Below are 12,660 nucleotides of genomic sequence, written 5' to 3' on the forward strand. Positions count from 1 at the left end.
TAAACCTTTAATTTTTTTGTGCTGTGATTGTTGATATACTTGTGATGTTGATATATTGTTGAGATACTTTTTGCTGGCACGGTGACCTCCTGTTTCTTGCTTGCCCGCATCTGCCCATTTGAGGTACTTCAGAGCAGGATTTGCTGCTTTCCCATCTTTGTACAATATTCAACCCTGTGAATTGAGGCTTCTGGATGATGTTTGATAGTCGTGACCCTGGATGGACCCTGCTGAGGGGTTTTTGACCCAGGAAGGACCTGGGATTGGGCTTTGTCTGTCAAAACCAGCCATTACCCACTGAGCAGAGAGCCAATGGAAATCCAGTCTCAGCATCTAAACCACACTTCCCTGGTACAAGACCATCCAAACTGTTGGTGCAGGAGGGAAATCCTCCCCAGCACCAGCCCACACCCCCCTGCAGTGCCCCCTCCCCGGGAGATGCTCCTCTCCAGGCTCTGTGCCTGCCATGGCCCTCAGTGCAGAGCCCGGGTGCCACATCCAGCTCTCAGGCCAGGGCTTGGACACACCATTCCCTTACCTGGCAACTGAATCATGGCCTGGGGTAGTCATATTTCTAAAGCCACAGTCACCCTTGGGCATCTCTGAATGTGTTTCTCCAAGCAGTGGTTGGGTGATGTTGAAGTCACTGAGATCAAAGAGTGCTGGTGATGAACATGAAGATATTTATCACAGTGGTCCACTGCTTCCAGCGGTTTTTTTTTTGTTTCCTTTTTTTWCCCCCTTTAGGATGAACATGAAGCCAGAGCCATCCACTTTTTCCTGATTTTTTTTTCTTTTTCTTTCCTTCAGGATGAACGTGAAGCCAGAGAAAATGTGAAGAGAGAGCAGGATGAAGCGTACCGCATCTCGCTGGAGGCTGACAGAGCCAAGGTGTGTGTGGGGGGAGAGACCCCATGGGATGTGACCTTTGGGATGGGAACCCTTTGGAGTTTGGGAATGCTCTCTGGTGCAGAGGACTGCACACCTTCAGTTGTGCTCTGAACATGAGAGCCTGCTGCCCTCAGTGCTGTAAAGTGGAACCAGATGAAGTCACAAGGACTAGACTTGGCTTTCAGCTCAACCCATCCTGGCTTCATTTAATAATAGAATTTGGGAAAGGAATGGCAGGAAAAGTTGCCTTAATAAATGCTATCTCTTGTATTAATATCTAGAGAAATGCTGAGCAACTTCTTTACATTTGTATTGATCACATGTTTATGTGGGATTGACCTTTGTGTTTGTCAGAGGGAAGCACAAGAGAGAGAAATGGCAGAGCAGTTTCGCTTGGAACAGATCCGGAAAGAACAGGAGGAAGAACGTGAGGTGGGATGTTTTACCTTTTCTAACAACTTCTTGAATTCATGAAGCTCATGAGCACTGAAACTGTCATTCAACACACATTGCAACTTCAATTCAAAGTATACTTTTTGTGTGACCATTTTTAAAATTATTTTTATTGATTTCTTACTACATATCTACAAAACAAATTACAGTGGTATCATTTTCATCCACTGTTAAATGGCTTTTCTGTTTTATCATCTGGTCCCAAATACAGCCAGATACTAGATAGGTCTGCAAGAGGAGATCTATGAAATAATTGCTGGAATCCTTAGGAAGCTCTGGCCTGTTTTCTGCAGCCACTCCTTTTAAAAACATGGAGGGAGCCCTTTCATTTTTTCCAGGAAGTAGCACAGAGCCTACCTGCAGTTCTGATCAAACAAGCTGCCAAATTTAATTTGAGACAAGATGCACTTACTTTAAAAAAAATCAAGAAAATAAAACCTGAAATCTTAAAATCTGGATTTATGATGCTTTAAAAAATTTCTAAACACTCTTCTACAGAATCTTCCTTGGAATGAAAATAGTGTTAAACAGGTGCTTGATGTCTCTAGACCTCCATAAGAAAACAGAAACCCCGTGCAGGGAAGAGTATTGTTCCTCAAACTGTTACTTTGTAGATTCTCTCAATTTTGTAAATTCTGAKGGTCCCAGTGCCTCTCAGAGATGGCTCCTGCAGCCTCTTTCAGGTCTGGACTAATTGTGAGATGRCAATTCTGTGAGGTTCATAGCAGTCTAACGTGAATCTGCTGTGGCTGTAAAGCCTCAGAATCAGCTCACACTCAGGCTCAARTAAGAAATTCCTTTTTTCTTTTCTAAGTAATTTTGCATGCATAGAAACAATAATTATTTCTGGTTCATTTTATCTGCTCCTGAACCTTCTCTGATACCTTGGCCTTTTGGAAAATTGTTTGGAAATKGTTTTGGAAATGGTTTTCTTATGCAAAGGCTGCAAGACTGGCCCATGTTATCAAAATACACCTGGGCTTCCCTGTTTTAATGCAGAGTGCAGTAATGAAAATAATAGGATCTGTTTGCTTAGTAGAACAAAAGGGATTTTAACAATAATGTTTACTAACACTCCCCATTTTCAAGTATACAGATTACTTGGACTGAATTGTTCTGCAACAGTGTTTACTTACAGAAGTGGCTTTATGTTCAGTTTGTATTTTAAAATCTGACTATTGAGCTCTTCACATACTGAACATCTTTTTATCAACAAACTGAAATTGCTTGTTCAGGTCCAACAGTTTTTAATGTGATCCATCATGTCATTGTTTTCTACCATGGTTTGCTGGTACAGAATATCCATTGTAAATTGCCATTTTATGTTGAAGCATCAGAGAGTGGTTACTTTGGGGAGCGATGCACTCTTTGCACAAAGGAAGGAGCTCTAATGAGCTACTGTTGTTTATTTTTCTATAATATAATTGATTGGGTTCAGTAAATAATGTAGCATCTGCTGTTATACTGTGTGGGGAAATGTCAAAACAGCAAGATAGTAAGCAGGTGGCTGAGAATGGAGAGGGAGAAAATTAAAATAGAATCTATTTAAAATATAATCTCATAGTAGATGAGCAAAAATGAACTCAAGTTCTATGTATAAATATTTATWCTGAGATATAATTTGCTCAGAGGTTCGTGTGTAAGAAGTAGACTATTTAAAAGCCTTCCTAATCTTGCTTCTCCCTMTTTCTTTCTCTGCAGTGTAATCACCCTCCATCAGTTTCTGTTACTAAATGACCTTGGGGAGGTTTTCAAAGGCACAGATAGCAACTGTGTATCCTGAAAGTTCCTTGAAAATGGGTGAATCCCTGCCTGACTCAGTTTGAAAAAATTGTCTTTTGGGCACATTTTGGGAGAGGCRGTRTRATTGTGCTGCTTCTTCCATTCACTYACTTCTTAAGTGAGGTGATACTGTAACAGAGCTGCTTCTGACAGATCCAATTTTTGGCGCGTGCTGATGCTGCCCATGAGTGCCAACAATACCCTCAAAAATCAAGCCCACCTTGTTCAGCAGCCTAATATTAACCATGGATCAAAAAAAAAAAAATCTAATCAAAGCATTGGTGCTGTAGCAGCTCCCAGAGACAGAGACCTGGGTTCTGCCCTTGAATTCTTGACATCAGCAATRTTAGCAGGAAGAGAGTCATACACATATTCAGACATGCAGTGTCATTRCAATTTGAGGGCTGATTTCATGCAGAAAATGTGCTCACCTGTGCTTGGAACCATCTTCTTGAAAATAAAAATAATAATGATGATGATAATAATAGCAGCAGCTTACTTTGAATCTTCAAGTTCCCATTTCTGTTCTCCTAGTTTTGTTCTTTGACCATTCCTACTTTATGTGTGCTCTGTGTATCTAATGTACGTTTGTGGTATTTTTAATTGCWTCTTTTAACAGTGTTTTTAGTTTATTTATAGTAAATTTCTTGCATATATTTCTTTTCACTCAGAGCTGCCATTAAGGGTCCAGTCTACTGCAAATGGTCAATTACTCTGTGCAAGAGGAGGGCAATTTGACAAGTGCATTTAAAGAAATACTTTTACTGCCTTTTAATTTATACCCTTTAAGGAAGCAATTGGCCACTTGACAATTATTCTCTCATTCAATTTTTTTTTTCCAAGGCTTTCTGCCAAATGATTAAATTACGTATCCCATCGTGCATTAACTGTAGACCTAATAATATGTGTTATAAAGAAGGATTTATTTTAATTAGTTGTCTGGTGGGCTGTTATTAAGAAGTGAATAAAAATTATTTTGTCATTGAGATATAAAGGCTCTGGAGCACTGCGACACGTCTCGAAGTTCTAGAAGAAATAAAAAGAAATAAAAAGAAAAGCTTTCTGCCCTTTTCTTCTGTTGCTGGCACTGCAGCCTAAATGGTTTTTTTTTTTTCCTTCCCCAGGCTATCAGGCTCTCYCTGGAGCAGTCTTTGCCTCCTGAGCCCAAGGAGGAGAGCACTGAGTCTGTCAGCAAACTCCGCATCCGGACGCCCAGCGGAGAATTCTTTGAGCGGCGTTTCCTGGCCAGCAGCAAGCTGCAGGTTGTCTTTGATTTTGTAGCTTCCAAGGGATATCCTTGGGAGGAGTACAAGCTGCTGGGCACCTTTCCGAGGAGAGATGTGAGTAAATAGATCWTTCAGGAGCAGATACCTCTGCTTTTTGCTGCTGCRTGGGAGATGGGCTGGTGTGTTATASMRRRGRRGKKRAARGKKKKKKGGKATGTCAGAGTGGTGCCAGGCTGTAAGCCAGSTGCTGACTGACCACATACAGAGCTGTGTGAAACCTGCCTCCCATGACACTGTAAAGAACCCTGCATTTTGGAAAAGAGTTGTGGACCATATTCAGAAAATCTTGAATACACCAAGCCAACATCACTCACATCCCAATTTGGAGGAAGCTCCATCAACAGTGCAGTTGTACTACAGTAGTACAGCTTAGGTCTGTTAGGGGTTCCTCCTTCTCATCTTTCTGGTTTTGCCATTTTGRTGCAACTTTATGTTATGAGCAAGGCTCAGTGTCAGATAGTACCCAGTTATGAACTAATGAGTACATCCTAATAAACTTTTGATCTGTTACAGAATACCAGCAGATAATCACATCTCCTACCTCRAAATTGTAATGATGTGCCTGCTGTGGCTGGTTTTTAGAATCAGTTCTGCTCACTGCTTACAAAAGCCAATTAAATTTTGTTGTTAAATCAATCAACAGATAGTTTTTGTGCTTGCTACTAAGTTTTTTAAAAAATATACCTCTATGTTTTCTGCACAAATTAGCTTTCAGACAATTGCTACAGCAAAGGTGMAAGTCAGTGGGTCCAGCTGTGCAGCAATTACCTGGGGCCTTGCATGAAAGGTGAAGGGAATGGGCACTGCAGAGATGTCAGGACACAGAGCCAGGCAGGGCTGSTGAAGTTCAGCAGCTTTTTGGTCTCAGCACTTCAGAGGAGTGGAGCAGCTCTGGACAAGCTGGGGTCTTGTTTGCTGGAGACATGTCCAGGTCACTGCTTAGGCCATTTTTCACCACAGGAGTTCAATAATTTGGGTTGCTTTTCCATTTTATTTCCTGTCACTGTCCCTGGAGGAGGTTCACCAGGGACGAGGCTGTGATTGCCATGTTCACAGTAGTTTGTAACAGACACCTCTTGCTTTATCATCTTATTTTTAACTGCTCCAAAGGAGAAGAAATTCATCCTTAGCAAGCATACCCATTTTTACCACAACTGTGGAYGGGATTGCAGGACATGCAGCTCTTCCTCCACCTTGTCCTGTACTGGGAATCCTAATCARTCAGACTGAAAAGCAGCATTTAAAGAATCTCACTAATTAATTAGCTTTGCTTCTTAAGCATGCAGTATCATTTCCAGTGGAACTAAAGTCTAGAAGTCACCACTGTTTCCAGGATTACTGATTGTTCAGTTTACTTGATGGAAGAAAAACAGTGTTTTGCAGTCTAAACAATGGGTGTATTTTAAATATTTTGCAATTCGTGCCTTCCTACCTGGAACTTATTTCTGATGTAATACCTTTTTAATATAAAAACCCTGCAGGTGTATTACTCTTAACTTTTTACATTTATTTTTCACTTTACACTGTCTGTTTCTATATTTAATCACAGCATCATCGTTATGATTTTTAGTCCTCTGTGAAAAACTCAAAAATTTACCAGGTGAATCACATAAGAACAAATTTAAAAAGGAGTGGAAAGAAAAAAATACCATTAAATTAGAACAGGCTGGTATTGTCAGTACATTTGTGAAACTGGCAGGGAGAAAATGCTGAGGCAAAGAAAAGAGAATTTAATGGCAGGGTCTGGAGCTGTTGGTCTGTCGTGTGGGAAGSAAAGACCCTGTCATCTTTTTTTCTATGATTCCAACCTAATAATGCCATGTATGAGGAGTCACATAAATGATTCATGCTGATTGACTCAGCCAYGTATGAATCCCGTTGCCATTGTGACCACCAGAGCTACGACAGACAAAAAAATATTCCCCAGGGTTTTGCTAGCACTGAGAACTGTAAATGACATCTGTCATGTTCCCCAGGTTTGGAAAGTTGGAAGTGTGCAACTCCACAGAGAGATTAAAAAAAGTAAAAAATAAGTAAKTGTTGAATGGCTTGGAAGTACAGTCAAGATATATATTCATTGSCTTAGGCTTTGTGGTCTGTAGTCTCTTAAAATACACTTTAGATTGTTAAAACCCTCCTGCTGTGTATGTCACAAAAAAGATTTGGAATCTGAGCAGCAGCGACAGAGCACTTGGGATGCTTGTGCTCCAGAAAACAACAGCATTTTAAAAGTCTGTATTTAAATTAGACATAACGTCTTGGAAAAAATGAAAGTATCAGAATTACTTTGCTGGAGTTTTGCTGCAATAAGATGAAGACATGTCTTCTAAAGTTAGGRGGTTTAGGTTTTTTTCTATCGTAATCTGGTTTACAATAATATACACACCTCCAAAAGTGTTTCTTTCATGTCATAACAARGGGATTATCTTCAACCAAATCAACATGTTCTTGTAATAAAGTTGTTAGGGCATTTTTACCTGCTTTTCAAAGCCATCAGTCCTGATACAGTGTTGGTGAAGTATTTTTACTTCATTGGCAAATAAAAATTCATTAGTTCTTAGTCCTATGTTCCARTTGCTTACACAGATATCCTTAGCTAACTTAAAGTTGGTATCATAACCCTACTGTAAATACAAACTTCTACACATGAGTAAATACACAGATTAACCTTTTCCAGACACTACTTGTAGATTTGAAAGCAGCAGTGACATTCCAAAGCAGTTAAGCRCATGCAGTGACTTGTTATTGGGTCTTTGTCACTGGCTGTGTTGTTCTTTTTACCAGTGCTGAAATGAGAYATTAACCAGCTCCTCTCTTGGTCCCTGCAGCACGGCAGCACCACATCTTGTTCCAAGAGTTTGTGTCACAAATGGGAGCCTGGGGCAGCTGAGAGCTTGTGCYCCTGACTCTGGAAATGTTGGCAAGCACATCTTTGGGAGTGAAAAGCTGTCTTGTGTTTCTTGGCATTATTGTTAAATACACCTGCAAAGGTATGATGGGAGCAAACGTGAGTGCCATTAAATGTGTGCACTGTTAAACTTGTAAATTGTGCTGTTTCCACAGCTGTAGTTCCCTTTCTTCCAGAAATCATGTTTATCACATAAAGAGCTTACCCTACATGTATTAGTGTGCTCAGTCAACCTTCCAGTTCAGTATTTCAAGTTCCTTTCTCTTGAAAGCCTTCCCAAACTCTGACTTTGGCAGTCCTCCTGATCTCCCAGCTGCAAGATCCTTCTCCTTCAGTGCCTTGGAGACCTCCAGATGATCAGTTCCTTACTTACCTGAGTGGTGATGWTGTGCACAAATCTTTCTAAAACCCTTTACATCTTACATTTTACCCCACTTAGGCAAGGAGCTGAAGTGTGCCAGATTTCTAGCTGAAACTCTAAGAGGAATGTGCAGAAATTYACCCAAACTGGGCTTTGGCCACCCTRCTGGGGTTGATATATTTGTGAATGTTTTATAGTATCTCTCAGTAAGGAAGGGCAGGCATGGTTTCTCCWTTTAAAAGCTATTTTTGAAAGGTTGCGTTTATTAATTTCTCATGAAAAATCCAAATTCCAGCCTCTAATTCCTTCTTCTGATTTCTCCTTAAGGTGGAGCATTAGTTATGTATTTGAGAGTATGCCTTCTGCAGACACGGTATTAGAGACTTAAGCTCTTTATTTACTGTATCTGGAAGCCTTGGTAAGCCAAGACTTCTACAGTATTTCACATTTTATTTTTCTGAGCCACAGCTCAGGATCAGGTGGCAGTTAAGTCACTTAAGGTTATTTAAATGCATCTAAAATGTTGCTTAATAATTCAGAACCAGTTTGCTCTGTTTAGAGTATTAAGATTTTTTAAATCCTTTTAATTAACCAATTTCAACAGCAGTTTAAATAAACAGAAACAAAAAMTCTGTCTCCGTTGAAAGGGCAGAAAATRAATTTAACTAAAATTGCATGTCAATTTAAATTAGGTATTCAGTAAATTTAGGGCCAGACAATTCACAGTATTATATGGGGATAAAGAGGAAGATATTCTTCCAAACTCAGATGTGATTGTTCATTGCTGTGCTCTGGCAGGAATAATCCTGTTTGATGCCCACAGTGGTGAAAATAATGTCAAAGATAGTAAGTTTAGCTGCAGCACTTGGTACAGAGCCCTCTGAGCATGGAATTATCCTCTGATGTTCTCAGAAAGGCAGTGTTAGAGTACGATCCCTATACTGATGTGCCAGGTAGGCACTCTTGACAGTTTTGTGTATCACTTCTGGCAGCTGTTGTTTGTAAGGATTATTCTAAATTTACACCATGCAAACTACTTCTTTCAGATAAACTGCTTTTAAACTCCTTAGGCTGTGTTTAAACTTTCTAAATAGTTGAGGAAAGAGTTAAATGTCCGGGACCATCTTTGCCATTCTTTAAAATTCATCCCCCTAATCATGATCTTGATATAAAAATGGAAGCAAAATGTCATTGTGATAAAGGATTTGTGCAGTGTCATGACTATACCCTATAGTTCTCATAGTAGTTTCATGTAAATAAGAAAGTAGCTTGAATATCTGTCTTACRACAGAGAAGGATTTCTAAGGAATGAAATATTTTTTTTGATAGGTTCAAAAAATTTTGAGAGTTACATGTGATACCTGTAATTTTTCCAATCATTCCAGTTACTGATATTTATCTTKCCTACTACACAAAGTAGTAGTCATCTCTTTTAATACACATAATTCAAATTTTTCAGGTCAGTGGTGTCATGTGTTTACTCTGATCGAGTTTACACAAGGCCCAGCCACCTACAAAGGTAGATATCCCTCCTCCCATCATTTACAGCTTTCCTTAAGTCAATACTACCTGCCCTTGTCTTTCCTCTCCTTTCATGATACGTTGTTATTCTATTTATTCAAGCAGTTAAGTTTGGTTTAGTTAAGACACTGAGAAGTTGCCTAAGCAAATTGCCCATACCAGACTGGCATATTCCCATGCCTCTTTTTGAAGCCTGGTTTCTGACCGTTCTTCCTGACGTCTTGTAACAGTGGAAGGATTGGGATGATTAACTTGGAGAAGAAGAGGRAAGGGCTGAAGCATTTGTAGCTCCCAGATTTTCCTGCTTTTAACAAGTTTGTTGCTCAAAGAACATTATCACAGTTTTTTGGTCAGCACCTATAAAAAGTGAATAGGTAATATTCTTGCTCCGTTGAAGTCAGTGACAGCACTTGAGAGAATATTGAGTATATTTTGCTTCTTGAAATGTGATGTTTTCTTTTGTGGAAATACAGTTTCCATACATGTAGTAAAAAAATCTGTAAATATTACAGAAAGACTTTTCACAATGTCTTCTTCCAAGAAAGACAGAGTTGATGTGGGCTTTTTCAGACCCACTGTCTTTACATGAGTACCCAATCTGAAGAGAAAGATTAAAGCCTTTTGTGTATCGAGTCACCGAGAGGAGATCTCATCTCCCAGATGTAAGAAAAGAAATAGAATTGCCTTCTGTAGATCAATATAGTTAGTGATCTCTCACAGCAACTCTATTTGAATACGGGGAATGTTTAACCAGTTTCAGGAAATAGGTGTGCATTTCAGATGAGCTCTTTCACTCGGCGCTCGCTGGAGTGAGCGAGCATTCACCCGGCGCTGAATGCTCAATGCGCGCGGCGAGCCCKGCGCTGAATCATCCTCATTAGTTACCCAGTGACTAATGCCAACCGTGGGATTAATATATTCCACCCAACAGCCCTTCAGTGCACATCCCTCGCACCCAAAGTGCTCTTTTATTCAGCGCTGCCCCATTTTACARAACATTTATTTCAGGGGAGGCGCGTTATTGTTCGCGGGAAGATGCCTTCGTTAAGCTCTTGCATGTGGCATTATCCTGTGTAAACTGGGGCTGAGGTGTTTTGTACTTTTTCTCCAGAATTCGTGCTTAATGCCCATTTTGTGGACTTTTTTTTACCTTTTTGGAAGAAAATGAAATGATAAAATACCAATAGAGAGCCTTTGTAATAGTATGATACTAAGACTGCTGTGTCTGGTTACCAGAAAATTTAATGATCTCCTGCTGTTTTGGTAATTGCATAAGTAATGCATCAGACTAAATCACCAAAGCAGTCCTAGGCACTCTCTTTATTCCATTTACCTATCTACCAATCACAATGTTATACTGTAGATATCATTGTGGTATCTGAACATCTTAATCCTTTGAACTCATGATAAAAATCCTTTTGGATTGTTTTTTCATGCAATTATAATGAAGTGCACATGAATCCAATCCTGGGTCCTTCTCCTGTGAGTGACTGTTCCCATCCATTCCCCTCTGGGACGTATGCACAGCAAAGTTCTTACAGTTCATATGGAGCACTAAATGTATTTATATGTTTTCAGACTTCCAGAGGATGTGTCTGTTTGCTTCATTTCAGTTCTTCATCAATTTCCRGTGGTATTTCTGGGGATGTCATCTTCTTTCTGTGTAGCTGGCACATTTAAAAATAATTAAACACATGAATAATTGTCAGTTCACTGTAAGCACACAGGCAGCAGTGCCCACAAGTAATGGACTGGTTTGCTCCCTGGCACAGCAGAAAGGATGCTTAACATACAAATTCTCTCATCTGTAAATGCCAGTACTTAAACTTTTTCTCTGCTCAGTGAGAAAATATGAAGGTAAATAACATGAGGGAGCAGGGAGTGGAACTTCTTTTCCTGCAGGTCCTTTGTCAGGAAAAGAAAGGTCCAGGGTATTCTGTCAACTTCCCTTTTTCCGGGAAACCACTCAAAGAATTCCTAAATAGCTGAAAGATTTCAAACTATAAAGAAGGAATGGAGGAAGGCAGAAAATCTGAGGAGAGCTTTACACCACCTTCCTCATCCTTGAAGCYTGAAGTCCCTCAGCCTTGGAGTTGTTGGCGCTGTCCTGCTCAGGACCTGCAGGTGACTCCTCTGTCTGACTCCAGCTCCATCTTCTGCTCTCAAAGCAATTTGTGTGATACTTCAGCACCATCAGCACCACGTCAATAAAAGTCACATCATTCAAAGGGGCTTTCCTTAAYTGAAATACTTTTGTGTTTGCACTTCTGCCAGAGTGAAAGGGCAGATTGGTTATTTTGTCATTGAAAATGAGCTGTTTGAAAGGCTAGAGGGAMGTGCAGCCTCTTGGTTGGGATTTTTTTAAGTGAGGTTAATTCTTGGAAAGAAATGTAGAACAAATATTCAATGATGTTTGTAACTGGGTGTATTTTGGCTGTATTTTGGGGCAAGTACTGATCACTAAATAAATAAATTAAATAATAAAAATTTCTGATCTTTGGATAAAAGAGGCACAGAACTGCCTCAGAGCTACCCAGGTGTATACAGCCCTTCCTAAGGCCTTTTTTTGGAAAGTAGATAAACTACAGTATGTATTTCTTTTATTACTYACTGTTAAAAAGACATAGGATTTGGATAATAATCTGGTATTTTTAAAAACATTTTAAAAACATTTATTAATACTGAGGCTTTATTTAGTTTTGACCAAAAAAAATCATTTTGTGTGTTTTTTAAGATTTTTTTTCACATATGAGGTATTCATCCCAAGTGAAAAAACAGATTTCATGTAGAACTTTTGAAAAGCACCAGATCGTCCAAGTGCCACTATACAAATACAGCAACACTGGGTTTGGGTTTATCCTTGTTATTTTCACCACCCTCTCATTATTTTTAGTGTTTTACAAAACAAGGGAGAACATAGTTACTCTCTTCATTTACTGTCAAGTAAGTCAAGTAGTGCAAGAGAGATTAGTAAGCCTGATTAAAATCTATGCAGTAAATTTTTTTTTTAGTATAAATTCTGCTAAGGCAATGAAAACTTAGAGTATGTCAAGGTTGGCAGCATCTCGGAGGTCTGCACGGCTCTTTTTAAGGAAAGAATGGGAAGCATGCTCAAAGCAGAGGATGCAGCATCACAATTTTCTGGTTTATCAACAGCTGCCACTTTCCTCAGTAAATRTATTTTTCAATATTCTTAATCTAAAATATGTTTTGAGGAAGCCACTCCAGAGAACTGAGACAGTCAGGGTGTGATGTATTGGGTTAAAGCTTTCTTTTTGGATCGAGGCTACAAGTCTTTTACTATGACATATTTTTCCTTGTTTGTGACGGCTTTCTTCAATTCAGATGTAAATTATCTCCAAGTTTATTCAACTAAGCCCGATCTAATTGCATATATTTCTATAAAGTAACCCTACTTTTGTTTGTTGCTCAAGTTGAGCGTATTATCCGTGTAACCC

At 39.4% G+C, this 12,660-nt stretch overlaps 1 protein-coding gene across 1 annotated transcript in view; it reads left to right on the forward strand.

The window, feature by feature from the left end:
• The window catches only part of FAF1 (Fas associated factor 1), a 146,896-nt gene that overhangs the window by 127,281 nt on the left and 6,955 nt on the right, over nt 1-12,660 (forward strand). Inside the window, exons 16-18 of the mRNA XM_057367063.1 lie at nt 811-891; nt 1,246-1,323; nt 4,251-4,466. Of these exons, the coding sequence (XP_057223046.1) occupies nt 811-891; nt 1,246-1,323; nt 4,251-4,466 (375 nt within the window). The remainder of the gene's footprint in view (nt 1-810; nt 892-1,245; nt 1,324-4,250; nt 4,467-12,660) is intronic.

This window comes from Malurus melanocephalus, unplaced genomic scaffold (genome assembly GCF_030028575.1).
Source record: "Malurus melanocephalus ecotype Western Australia unplaced genomic scaffold, MMel_1.1 scaffold_74, whole genome shotgun sequence".
In the NCBI taxonomy this organism is placed as follows: domain Eukaryota; kingdom Metazoa; phylum Chordata; class Aves; order Passeriformes; family Maluridae; genus Malurus; species Malurus melanocephalus.